Source organism: Elaeis guineensis, chromosome 9 (genome assembly GCF_000442705.2).
Source record: "Elaeis guineensis isolate ETL-2024a chromosome 9, EG11, whole genome shotgun sequence".
Taxonomy (NCBI): domain Eukaryota; kingdom Viridiplantae; phylum Streptophyta; class Magnoliopsida; order Arecales; family Arecaceae; genus Elaeis; species Elaeis guineensis.
This window is the reverse complement of record NC_026001.2, coordinates 3,067,780-3,081,735: the sequence shown is the minus strand read 5'-3', so window position 1 is coordinate 3,081,735 and position 13,956 is coordinate 3,067,780. Positions and strand designations below refer to the sequence as shown.

General features: G+C 35.6%; 1 protein-coding gene and 1 pseudogene across 2 annotated transcripts; one reads left to right on the top strand and one right to left on the bottom strand.

The window, feature by feature from the left end:
• Positions 1 to 645: 645 nt before the first annotated feature.
• On the top strand, positions 646 to 9,642 carry LOC105052086 (mitochondrial-processing peptidase subunit alpha). 2 transcript variants are annotated; one of them, XM_010932789.4, is made up of 13 exons: positions 646 to 804; positions 2,341 to 2,601; positions 2,784 to 3,080; positions 3,168 to 3,335; positions 3,456 to 3,623; positions 3,732 to 3,812; positions 3,914 to 3,980; positions 4,392 to 4,489; positions 8,515 to 8,587; positions 8,687 to 8,757; positions 8,846 to 8,895; positions 8,994 to 9,106; positions 9,211 to 9,642. In XM_010932789.4, exons 1-13 carry the CDS (start codon positions 769 to 771, stop codon positions 9,264 to 9,266), a joined length of 1,539 nt encoding a protein of 512 aa, XP_010931091.1. In that variant the 5' UTR covers positions 646 to 768; the 3' UTR covers positions 9,267 to 9,642. The 2 variants fall into 2 exon arrangements, with proteins under 2 accessions (XP_010931091.1, XP_073099596.1); XM_073243495.1 differs by lacking the exon at positions 646 to 804 and having other exon boundaries at positions 2,466 to 2,601; positions 2,803 to 3,080.
• A 564-nt stretch (positions 9,643 to 10,206) lies between these two features.
• Positions 10,207 to 11,392, bottom strand: LOC105052087 (probable CCR4-associated factor 1 homolog 11; annotated as a pseudogene).
• Positions 11,393 to 13,956: the final 2,564 nt, after the last annotated feature.

Genomic DNA, 13,956 nt, shown 5'->3' with positions numbered 1-13,956 from the left:
TAACTAAGGATGCATTTTGTATGGGGAAGATCAGGCTAAAAGTGGCTGTGGTTTAGGTTCACATTGCCAGATACCTGATCCACGCTCAATTATGCCTGCACTCAATGTGCATAGATCAAACACAACCCAATGAGTTAAAATCGAGCCCGAGCTGGTCCAAATTTCACATGAGATTTCTTTTTCGATAATAAAAAATGAATATATACATGAAATATTTTTACTCCTTCAACCTTAGTTGCATAATTTCAATTTTACCTTGTTGATTTAATGTGATTGGATGGGCAATTTCTAAAACATTTTTACTAATTGCTGGTCATATGAAATGCAGAATTTAATTATATCTATACCATACATATACGCCTAATATAAATATACAAGCTGTATAATTATCCAGTTGGGAAGGTAGCTACCTGCTGGGCCCAGGCCCAATTCCTAGACAGGCCGGACATTCCTTTCAACCTGACGTCCGTATATAAACATTCATTCCAACACCCACAATCCGCCTTTAACTTTACCAAAGGGCGGAAGGATAAGAAAGCGGACGGTAGATCAAGCACTCGCTCCAAAATATTTATGCGTGCAACAGGTATTTAAAATTAATTAGTGCATCCGTTGCCACTTAAGGGTATGATGGTCCTTTAGTTAAAGACAGTGGCATTGCTATGATTTTAGCTTCCCCTCGGCTTCTAAAACCCTCTCCGAGCCCCAAGAAATATATTTGGAAGAAGATTAGGGTTTTGGTTTTGAGGTTCGGGGTTTTGGTAGAAAATGTTTCGATCCTCGAATCGATTTCTTCTTCGAAAGGTCAGTGTCTCCGCCACCGAATTCTAGCTCTATCTCTTCTTTCTCTTTTTATGTCATTTTTTTTTCTTCTTTAATTGGTTATAATTTTTCCAGAAATCATGGTCTTGTCGGGATTGTTGTCCTTTTTTTCAGATTTTTTTTTTTTTTTTGCTTGTTTGTTTCATTCTTAGAAGAAATCTGAAAGGTTCCATCTTGCTGGTTCAATTGATCTGTATCTTAGGAAAAGAGTGTTAGAAATTCTGTCAAGATTGTGATGAGATTCGTGGGAAGGGATTGGGCAATTCTTTCTTTCATGGCCTAACAAATTATTTAACTTTTAAAACAGTCAATACTATGGATGAGATAGAAGGGTGTCATATATGATGCAAGAGATTTGGTATTTTGGTAAATCCAGAAAGGAATAGGAAAATGCATGCTCTTCCAGCATAAGACAGTCCGGTCTGATTTTTTGGGGGAGAGCTGTATTTACATTGGTTAAATATATTAGCAATGCAGGCAGGAAAGTGCTATAAAATTATATGAAATTCAAGTTTGAGGACTGGTATTGAAATGGCCCATACACTTGATTATAATAACGACAATGAGGATTCTAGGAGGTTAAGGCGGCATGGGTTGGGTCGCTTTTCTCGGAAGCATATTTAAAATGTCTTTATTTTGTCTTTGATGAAGGTTCATGCATTTAAATGGATAACCAACATTTCTGAATCTTAATTCTGAGGTGGTGGAATGTTGCAAAAGTAGATGTTCATTATGTGGGCTACCTGATCTAAGGTTGTTGAACTGCGTATGTGGTTCTAGGTGAAGCCTAGGTGGAAGACAGGGCTATGAGGTGGTGGTTCATGAGTAGCTGCTAATGGGTTAAATAATAATGATATTAGAATTGTTTGTTTGGTAAAACCTGGCCAGTGGTTCCTTGTATCATAATGGAGCAGGTTTGTTTTTCCCAGACTAATCTGTGATATAGAAAGGGGTACTGGTAGAAAGTGCCATGATATAGAAAAGAGTGCGAAGAAAAGGTACTTCAAAAATGGAGCTTGTGATAGTTTATTGAATATTGTATTCTCTTTGCATGCATCTCCAGTTGTATTTTTAGCTACATTTAGTATTATAGTGTTTTATAACTTGCATTTTATGAAAACAATACATTTTGTCTCTATCTTTTGAGTTCTGTTCTATTTATATTAATATTTTTAGCTCTTTGCTCATGCATGATGATGTGTTCTCTTTCCAGGATAGTCAGAAACTTGGGTTAGTGCTGCTTTACTTGGATATACACATACACGTACACATGCATAAATGCATACATGTATGTGTGTGTTAGTTATGTTTAAATGGTTGGTGTGATTATAGTTCTTAATGAACATCATGACCAGTCCATTACTTGAAAATGGTATCGGTGCACTTTTTAACTGTCTAATAAATTTTTGAGCATCAAAGTGTTAGTAACTTATGCATCATCTATTTTCAAATGAATATCAGTCTATCATATGGTTTTTAACTTACATTTTCTTTACCTTTTCTTTCTTTCAATTGTAGCTCCTTGAGAATGGGAGTCATTGCAGGACGAACATCAATATGCAACCCCAGAGGACCTGGGGTCATGATGTTGCATCTCGATATTTGTCAGATAAGACCCTTTCCTTGTCCGAAGGGAGCTATGTGAAGCACTTCCCTCCACTTTTTCATCCCTTATGTGGGCTCAAGCTTCCCCACTGCCTCCCGGACTCCATGGAAAGATATCCAACAAAGATCACAACACTTCCAAATGGTCTAAAGATTGCATCTGAGGATGCACCGGTAAATATATTTCCTCCCTATTCTGTTTGTCAGATATTTTCAACCTCTCGGGAAAATGGGAAACATGGTCCAGGTTGGCTATATCCAATTAAATCACTTGAAATTTTGTTTGCTAACCCTATGTACATATGTTTTGGTTTTAGTCCAGAAATGTGGATTCTCCTAAGTTTGCCTTATGACAGGGCCCTGCTGCTTGTTTAGGGATATATGTTGACTCAGGTTCTATATATGAGACTGAGGAATCGATTGGTGTTACCCATCTTTTGGAAAGATTGGCATTTAAAAGCACAAAAAATCACAGCCACTTGTGCATTGTGCGTGACGTGGAGGTGACTGGAGGCAATGTGGGTGCATCTGCCTCACGTGAGCAGATGGGGTACTGTTATGACACTTTAAAGGCCTACCTGCCGGGGGCAGTTGAGTTACTTATTGACTGTGTTAGGAACCCTCTGTTTCTTGATAGCGAGGTAGAAGAGCAGGTTAGTATGATATTGGCATGCTTTGTCTGTTATGTCTTTTCCTTCTGCTTGATGTTGTTTTGGCTGTTTTCATGTTGTGATTTGCAGTTGACTAAAGTTAAAGGTGAAATAGGTGAAATCACAAAGGATCCTCAGCAGTTTCTTTTGGAATCACTTCACCTTGCTGGTTATTCTGGTGCACTGGGAAACCCATTAATGGCCCCTGAGGCAGCTTTAGAAAGAATCAGTGGATCTATTATTGGGAAGTTTTATTACGTAAGCCTTTTCAGAGCCTCTTTGAAGCTAGACAAGTTAATTTATGAAACCACAATACCAAAAAAGTTATACAGATATGATAATGTGTGCAAGTAATCGAAGAATGTATTCATTGGCCAGGAAAACTATACTGCTGATCGCATGGTTTTGGCAGCATTTGGGGTGGATCATGAGTACTTGTTATCTATTGCAGAACCTCTGTTGCATGACTTACCAAGAGGACTTCCAGTGGAGGTGCCAACTTCTACCTATACTGGTGGTGATTTTAGGCACAAAGTAGACTCGGAGGTAATGAAATTTTGTGCTTATGCCGTGTTACCCAAACAACACCCCCCCCCCCCCCAAACTTTCTTGTTTACTTTTTGACCTCTCTGATCTGCCTTCTCGTTGTAGTAGAAAACTCATGTGGCATTAGCTTTCGAAGTTCCAGGGGGCTGGCATCAAGATAAAGATGCAACAGTCCTGACTGTTCTGCAGGTATTAAAATGATTAACATGGAGCATCATTGAAGAAGCTCCAATGCCTTCTACTTTCTTTTTTCCCCCTTATCTTATCTGAATAACAATGATCTATAACAGACTTTGATGGGTGGTGGTGGTTCATTCTCTGCTGGTGGTCCAGGGAAGGGAATGCATTCTCGGCTTTGTGAGTGCTAATGTTTTAACTCATGATACCTTCTCACTCAGCTGTTATTTATTTATTTATTTATTTTTTCCATTGATTAAGTCAAATTAGGATGATAAATCAGCAGCCTATCTTGATGAATGAAGTGAGATAGTTTTGGTTGTCAGGAATTGTGATAGAGTGCAGTCAATACTAATTTTGCTGCAATCACAATATATGGATAATCTTATAAGGACTGATATGTTAATTGAAAAGCCACATGGTTGTTCTGTTATGCTGAAAGGAAGTACTGATTTCCACTAATCTATTCTACTATCATGTTTCTTGCTGTTACTTTCACATTAGCTGTCATATGGTCAATTTGGTTGTGGTATGTCAAATGTTGAACTTAGTACAATGCAAATGAATAAAAAAATGTGGTCACTAATGCAGATCTTCGGGTCCTAAATCAGTATCAGCAAGTCCAATCCTTTTCAGCATTCAGTAGCATTTATAATGACTCTGGCTTGTTTGGCATCCATTCAACTACGGTAAGCTTGTTCTTGCAGATTTATATATAATTTTTCTTTTGTGTGACAGTGAAATCAACTTTCATAAAAAAAGGCTATGCTTGCTACTGTTTTCTTCTGTCCAATGCTTTCTCTCTTTTGCTGTATATGCTGTAATGCTTGTGGTGGACGAAGTGGCTTTTTGATGAGAGGACAGTGACCGTCTCCCCTCTCAATATAATGTTAAGGTGGGACTGGATAAAATCAAGAGTGATAGATAGGAAGAAGGTGAAAGATAATCTAATGAAAACAGAAATCACTATTTGAATAAATTATGTTTTCCTTATCAAAATGCCTACATGATTTTCCAACAAGGTGCCCTTTCTGTTTTCAATTTGAACTGCAAGATTTTCTATCAAAAATCCTTCTTTCTTTTATCATCTTTCTTCAAACTCTTCAATGTTTTAGAAGACTGTTGAGTATGTGAGTGGCCAAGAAGTCCAGCACTTTGGTAGATGCTGGGTCAGATAGTATACTTAAATCTTTAAATACTAATCAATATCCATAAATATATTACAATAACCAGATTTGAACTAAATTAAAAGATTTTTGATTATAGAAAGGTAAATGGGGGAAGATTTTTATGTTTACTTCATGGTTTGTTTTATTGAAGAGACATTTCAATTAAATAAATATTTGATTTTTTTTTTACATGTATACCCTCTTAAATATATGAATATGTGAATATCCTCACAAAGTTGCTATTTTCATTTATACCGTTGTAAATACTTTTTTTTTTCCATGTATACCGTTTGATGCGACAGTTTTGTGGATGATGCTAATTAAACATTTATTTAAATAAAAAATTAAATGGAATTGTCAATTAACCTTTTTATCGCTCTAATGGGATATAGGTCCAACTTGTCTTGTTTTGTGTGTATGCCCTCGTAAATACATAGAATTGCATGAATACCCTTGTAAAGTTGTTATTTGCATGCATACTATTATAAAATATACTCTCGACATCACAATTCTGTCATCAACTTTAGTTAAATTGGTATTTATTTAAAATAAAAATTTATTAGAATTGTGAATTGACCCTTTTTATCTCTCTTATGGGTATCAAGTCCGACTCATCTTGTTGGGTCAAAAATTAATCCAATTGACAGCCTCTCTCTCTCTCTCTCTCTCTCTCTCTCTGCCCCTTGAAAATCTAACACCAAATCTTGTAAGCCCTCAAATCCGCTCCCCCATCGGCTCACTTCTATCTGGCAGTGGGAAAGGATAACACCTAAAATTGAGATCTAGACTAGAGTACAGCCAATTCAATCATAATAGAAAATGTTTTTAATGTGTATACCATTTTATAAATATTTGACATTGCATAAATACACCCTCTACTTCATTATTTGTGTGCATACCCTTATTGTACGTGTATACCCTCAAAAGTTTATTATTTGCATGTTTACAGCTATAAATTATTCATTTTGCACATCTACCTATTAATGATATTTCAATAATTTCAAGTTTAAACAGCTCGCTTCTTCGTGACGTTAGATGGCATGGTTTGGCATTCCAAGAAATATCCTGAGACAAAAGCATTTTATAAGGATATGCATACAAATAGCAACTTTGTAAAGGGAAAAAGGATTCACGTAATTTTGTTACCATAAGAGGGTATACACACATAAAACCCTAAATATTTTTTGATGATCAAAGTCTTAGTACAAATTGTGTGAGTACTTTTCATCCATTCCACTAAAAAAAATAGGGATGATATTCAAGCAAGCTAATCCAATAAGTAATTCTACCAGGAATAACCGATAAATACAAAAGAAAACAACCAATCAAGAATTAACGAAACCTGTAGGTGTAACTAAGTGAAATGTTTGGGGACCATTGAGGATAGTATAAAATATTGCAATATTTTCTGCCTGACATTCTTTGAATCCCAAAGTGCCCTGGTTAATCCACAGTTCCAACATATGGTCATAGTTGAACCAAGCTGCGCTGCCTAGGCCAGGTTGGACTGCTTGGACACCCAATAAGTGGCCAGACCTCTAAGAGCGGCCTAGGTGATTGGCCACAAAGCAGGGCAGCCTGCGGGGGAGGGGATCCAGGTGGCTGCATCTTTTCTTGAGTGGTAAATCATTGAAGTTCAACATATATACTCACTAAAGCTTTATGAATCCTCCATTCTTATGGGCATTTGCTTCAACAAAACTATCAAATATTTCACATAAAATTGGTTATTTTTTAATCTAGATGAAATGTGCTACAACCATAAAAAGGAGAAGTGAATCATCTGAGTCGTAAATCATTGAAGTTCAACATAGACACCTACAAAGCTTTATGAATCCTCCATTCTTATGGGCATTTGCTTCAACAAAACTATCAAATATTTCACATAGAATTGGTTATTTTTTAATCTAGATGAAATGTGCTGCAACCATAAAAAGGAGAAGTGAATCATCTGTGCTGTTTCGCTGATAAGATCTCTTGCTGATTATGGTTCTATTTGGCTAAGCTTTTAGAGTGTCAGAAAGCACTTTGGGATGATACAGTGATATTTGGTAAAAAATTATGAAACTATTTTGGCTTTGTCAGAAAACGGAAAAGGTCTACTTGAGGAAAGTTTTATTTTAAAACTTTTCCCAAAAGTACTTTTTGACTAATATTGGAAAGTTGTTTTGATTTAAATAAAATTTTTTTAATGATAGAATATCCACTAACAAATCTCATAATTATATCATATTATATTATTATATTATAAATATAATATAATATAATAATAAATTAATACTATGATATATTATAAATATATAATATAATCTATTATGTATTATTATATTATTAAAATATAATTTGATATAACAATATTTATTAATAATAATATAATATAATATAATCTGTTATATTATAATTTATTATTATTAGATTAGATCATAATCCATTATATTATATTACATTATATATTACATCATAATTATAATATTATATTATATGGTAATAATATTATACAATAAAATAATATTTTAAAATGTAATAATATTTATGTTATAGACATACAATATAATCTATTATAATATAATATAATATACTAATATTTTAATAATAATATAATTATATTATATTATTATATAATATTATTATATTGTAATAATATAATATAATCTATTATATTATAATTTATTATTATATTAGATTATAATCCATTATATTATATTGCATTATATATTACATCATAATTATAATAATATTATATTATAGTATGTATTATATTATATTATATGATAATAATATTGTATAATAAAATAATATTTTAAAATATAATAGTATTTATGTTATAGACATATAATATAATCTATTATAATATTATTATATTATAATAATACAATACTACATAATAATATTTTAATAATAATATAATCTAATTATATTATAGTAATATAATATAATTTAATATATTATATTATAATCTATTATTACATTTGATTATAACTAATATATTATATTACATTATAAATTATATTATAATTATAATAATATGATATTGTATTATAATATTATGTTATATTATAAGATAATAATAGTATATAGTATAATAATATTTTAATATATAATATAATATAATATTATATTATATTATATTATTCTCTACTATACAATACTATGCAGTATCTTTTATTATCATTTTATCATACCAAAAGTATTATTTTTTTATATTTTAGTTACTAAATATATGTTAAAGTTTCAAAGTACTTTATAAATGTGATTGCTAAACATCAAATAACTTTTTGTAAAAGCTCTACTTTCAAAAGCTCTACTTCTCAAAAGTTCTATTCTCAAAGACTCTAAAAGCTCCATTGCCAACAGTAATCCCAAACAGGGCCTATAAGCTGTTTTTTGTATTGTTAAAATCCGTTTAGCTAAATGTCTCGGTGAGTTTGTGTTGTTTCTTGTATGTTGTATTGATCTATGAGCATTGAAGTAGGAATATTGAACAAGTCATTAGGTTTCTTCTAAACCGTAAGTCTCAAATGTTCTTTAATGATCTTCTGGTGCAGGGATCAGAATTTGTGGCTAAAGCAGTTGATATTGCAGCCAATGAATTGCTAGCAATTGCAACCCCTGGCCAGGGTACATTACCATTCTTAGCAACTTTTATCTTGCTGAGAAAATTTAAATTGCATGTGTTGAATGACTCATTCTACATCCATCTCGTAACATGATTTCCAGTTAGTGAGGTTGAACTGTGTCGTGCCAAAAATGCCACAAAATCAGCTGTTTTGATGAACCTGGAATCCAGAGTAACTGAAAACTTGATTCATCAATACTTAAATTTCTTCTGAATGTAGTTTCCTGAAGTTCATGCAATTTCCTCTATTTCCTTCACAGGCAATTGCTACAGAGGACATTGGAAGGCAAATTCTGACTTATGGGTGCCGGTAATTTACTGATTTACAGGGTGCCTTTGCCCACATGCTGTGGAAGAACTTCAAATTTCAAAATAGCTCATTTTGTACATGTTTTGATTGTTATACAGGAAACCTGTGGAGCATTTTCTGCGTTGCTTAGATGAACTGACTCTAGATGATCTCACAATGATGGCCCAAAAGATTGTTTCTTCACCGCTCACCATGGCATCTTTGGGAGATGGTTAGTTGTCTACTTTTCCTTTTTCAACCTCTATTTCTCGGTCTACTAACTTTCGGCTAAGTTGAAAGTGAATATCTGACTTACATCATGTTCTGGCCCTGCAGTTGATTGCGTTCCTAGTTATGCTTCAGTCAGTCGGCGATTTCGTGCACCAATCTGATGCAAAATGATATATGCTCAGAGAGCTGGAATATAATGGAAATCATGAAGCTGGGGTCGGCATTATTTTCATGTATTTTGTGATGATCATCTGTCACCTGTTGGTTCAGATGTACCTTATCTTGGACTTCACAATCAACAGGGTGTGGATGTGCTGAACATTGTAATATCGATGCATGAATATGTCAGCATATTTTCATGTATTTTATGATGATCATCTGTTACCTGTTGGTTCAGATGTGCCTTATATTGGACTTCCCAATCAACAGGGTGTAGATGTGTTGAACATTGAAATATCGATACATATATTTCAATACATGAATATGTCTTAATATCAGTCTTGATATTAAGCCTAAACAGGTTCAGAATTTCTCTTATTTTTCTCATTCATCTCCCAGATCCCAGGCTTATGTTGGTAGCGACAGTAATGATCTTCTCGTATGTTGTCAATATATGTATGTGGCATCCAAACACCATGATATCCCTTTCCTTTTGCTAAGCTATTTTGTTTTTTGTTTTTTTTACTTGCCATGTCTCAAGGTCACTCATAGTATTTAACAAAAGGTACATATTTGCTTTTGTTGCTTGTCAGTGATTTGTGGGAGGGTTTGGCGTAATGATAAGATTGCTCCAAGGTTATGGGTCGGAAATATGATCAAGAGTCTTTCCATGCGGGGGGCCTAGGGTTGTGTATTTTTGACCGAACATGGTATATGATAGTGAGAGTCTGGGTCTGCCTTTTTATGTTATTGGTACCTGGTCTTTTGGTAACGTAAAAAAATATTATTTATCAGGAGAATATTGGAAAACCAGTATCAGATACAAGCTAAATTCCCGGGGAGAGTAAGGGGGTTAGGTTATCTAATGGAGCCCGGTGGCTGGCCTGCTACATGGAATCAAAAAATTTGAAAACATGATTTAAGAGGTAGGCAAGTATCAAATTATTGAAGGCATCTTTTGAACTATTTCTTGCCTTGTGTACGCATATGGACATCGCCAACCTGTGCTGGGATGAACAGAGTTATACCACATTCTTATTATGCTCAAAAAGAATGAATAATAACACTAATTTAATATCTCAGCAGACCTCACTAGTTTAATTAGCATCTCATATGATCTCCAATCCGTAAAGAACGCCCGCATGCTTCTCCCCGCCTTCCTGTCCGAAGTATATCTCCCTCAACCGCCGGTACGCCTCCCACGTGAGCAGGCTATCCGACCCCGCCTGGTGGCACCTCCCCGCCGTCCGATCCACCTTCAAGATGCTCGCCACCCGATCCAGCCCTCCGTACAGGCTGTTGCAAAACTTCATCATGTACTTGATGTCGAACACCCTATTCCCGAAGAAAACCCTCACCAGCCGGAGAAAATTCCCCAATCTCGCCGGCAGATCGCAGCCAGTTAGGGTTTTGATCAGGTAGCCGAAGTCGTACGCGCTGTGGAAGGTCACCCAGCTCGTGGCTCCGTTCCGGACGAGCCCCGACGAGACGAAGAGCTCGGCGAAGCGGCGGGAATCGATCCCCCGGGTGCGGATCTCGTCGAAGTCGATGCCGTGGGACCGGAGGAGCTCTATGGACTCCGGGGCGTGGCGGTCGCGGCGGAGGTCGAAGTCGCGGAAATTGAACTCCCAGACGAGGCAGGCGGCGCCGGCGACGGAGTCGGAGAGGGTGAGACCGAGCTGGATGAGCTGGAGGCAGTCCACGTTGGCCTTGAGGAGGGCGTAGCGCTCGTCGGGGGAGAGGAGGAACGGGTGCTTCGGCGACCGGTGGACCACGCCGGGGAACTCCGTGTCTAGGGCGGCGTACGGGTACCGCCGAGCGGCCGACCGGATCAGGGTGAACTCCTGGTCGAGATTGTCGGCCCACACGGACCGGATCTGGACCGGCGGTCTCGAACCCATCGCCGCCGTCGCCGTGGCCACCTGCAGTTGGGACCGGTCTCGCCGTTGTTGTCCTTCCATGGCGTCGTCGCCTCTCTTCCGATGATATCTTTGGGAACAAGAGAAAACTGTTGAGGGGTTTGGGGGTTTATGTAGGTGGGGGCCGGCCAGGCCTTGGAGCTTCTGGGTGGGTCCCGGGGAATCATGCGGCTCCCGTGCCTGCGTAGCGGCATTGGGATTCGGGCTGACAGGGGGATTTTGGGGTCCTTTGAGAAGGAATAAGCGGCGGAATATCTTTATTCTTTTGGAATTTGATTCATCTGGTGGCCTTTGTGAAGGATACTGTGTCTAGATGGTATTAATTGTCACGTCCCGAATCCAACATCCAAATTGGATACGTGATGGTCGCATACTCAAAGCAAGTCCTAAAGAATATATAAGACCAAAATAAATCACTATAACCTTAACATCCATAACAATTAATTTCAACAATAATTCGTAAAATCTTGCATAATTACAATTTAAATTTCTTCAATTCTCTGATCAAATACTATGACACTCTATTTATCTTTTTGCTCACCCGTAAATCCAAGCCATAGCCAATCATGAATGTCCTGTAACTCTGAGAAGAAAAAGAAAGATGAAGGGGTATGAGCTTTACAGCACAGTAAGAATTCCCATATCACACTGATATAGTAATATAGTCTGAAAATAAGGATAAGCAGTAAGATATAAAATCTCATGTTCAATGTCCAGAATAATGCAACGTTCATAAATTTTCTGTCTTGTCAAAATAGATGCATCATCATATGTTAACAGGTAAAACACTTTTGTTCAACAATTATTTCATGTCTTATCTTTCATTTCTCTTTTCATAATCACATGATTTTTAACCTTTTCTTTCTGGTTCTGGACTATCCAATTCTATACCTCAGTCATCATCCGGATCGAATCCACTTAAAAAATCTTTCAAGACTGTCCCAGGATGAGCTCCTGGCCGGCTGTCCCACGTACCAAAGCCCGTGAGAGGTTGTCCCAGGCATAAGCTCCTGGCGGGCTGTCCCAAGCATGAGCTCCTGACCGGCTGATCTACCTGTAAGCCAGTGGGGGCTTACCTCGAGCTCCGGCAATGTCGTCAGCTCCAATTTCCGGCGAGCACAAGTACGGGAGGCCTTGACTTCAATCGAAGAAAACAAGGAGAAAGGAGAGAGAGAAATCGGTGATCACTATGGGTTGTTTAGGAGGGGGAGAGGAGGTCTTATAGAGTGGAGGAGAGGTCGAATCCCCCTCGGATTCCAACTTCTCCTCCGGTGACTCAGGTGGAAGAAGACTCCCAACAGGAGTCTTCTTCTTTTCTTTCTTTTTTTTTTATATATCTGGGTTATTACATTCTCCCCTCCTTAAAATAATTTCATCCTCGAAATTAGGTTATGTCGTTCGAGATACATATTTCAAAGTATACATTCTTCATGTCATTCTCAAGCTTATGATAATGTCATATATATTATTTATTTCTCATGATCTTGTTATAACAAAAATTATTTGAAATCTCAAACTCATCCCTTCTTATTGATTTCTCAACTTTTTGAAGAACTGTAATATTTTGGACTTGTATTAATATACTACCATTATTTGTCTAATACATTTCACTCGAAATTCATAATTATCTCAGACTACCCTTGATAGAAAAATAATTAAAGGTCAAACATCGGGCGCTCTTCACAATCATCGATTTTTTTTTTTTCTCTTGACCTTCCAACAAATTTTATATGTAGACTCTCATCTTAAGAAAATCTCAATCTTCTATATCAGTTCGAGTAACAATATTAAATTTTAAAAATATGAGATCTATGTTAGGACTTTCTAAGTTTGAGCTAATATCAGAACTATCAAGCTGTTAATAAACTTGAGATATCTAGAATTTCTTGGCATTATCTACAATGAAGCAACCTACTAACAAAAATTATCCGACTATGATCAGATTAAAATCATTCTTTATTTACAACTAATATATTCCATAATATCTTCAGAATCAAAGAATTAATATTTCTAATCAATTTAACCCACCATGCTTTTGCTGCGCACTCTGATCTTGGTTTATCAAATTATATAATTATATCAAAGATAAAAATATCCTTATATGTTAGATCGATCCAGGATAGATCCAACCTTCAAATTTCATATAAGACTTAGGACAAAATTTTAAGTTTCTTCATCTTTACTACCTTTGGGCATAGCATATAAAAATTAAATCTTGATCTACTTCCTATATTTGAAATCATTGCATAAGTTTCATCACTCTTCAAGAATCCGACATGTCTAGAATTAATTAGAGTTAACTTTAGATTTACCTTACAATCATTTAGATAATTTCTAAATCAATTTTTTTTTTAAAAGAATTAATTCTAACTTGACAAATTAGAAGAACTCAAGCCAACATCTTTATAAATAGAATTAACTTGATTATTTCTTATAGAGCTCCCTTTATCACAATCCTTAATATTAATCAATAAATTTATATAAAATCTTGTTATCCATACAAAATCTTGTCCCTTGTATAAGTCATTCAAAATTTAACACTAGCAAGATGTCTTAGTTCAATTTAAAAAAAAATCCAAACTTGACTCGAATAATTAATACACTTCACCATCTTCAACAATCACAGGAAAAAATAAAAAAATTAATCCACAGATAGTAATACGAATTATTAAAGATTTCATCATAACTTGTATATTATACTCTGACAAAATAAATTTTTTTCTTTAATTTAACAACAATATCAAAATACTTTTGATCCACTTAGAAAAATAAA

What these genes read in the sequence shown, in the direction of transcription:
- LOC105052086 (XM_010932789.4), top strand. Translation starts at nt 769, where the DNA reads ATGTTTCGATCCTCGAATCGATTTCTTCTTCGAAAG. An exon ending in TTATTGGGAAGTTTTATTAC is followed by an intron (nt 3,336 to 3,455) that starts GTAAGCCTTTTC and finishes TTCATTGGCCAG; the next exon opens with GAAAACTATACTGCTGATCG. An exon ending in TTGGCATCCATTCAACTACG is followed by an intron (nt 4,490 to 8,514) that starts GTAAGCTTGTTC and finishes CTTCTGGTGCAG; the next exon opens with GGATCAGAATTTGTGGCTAA.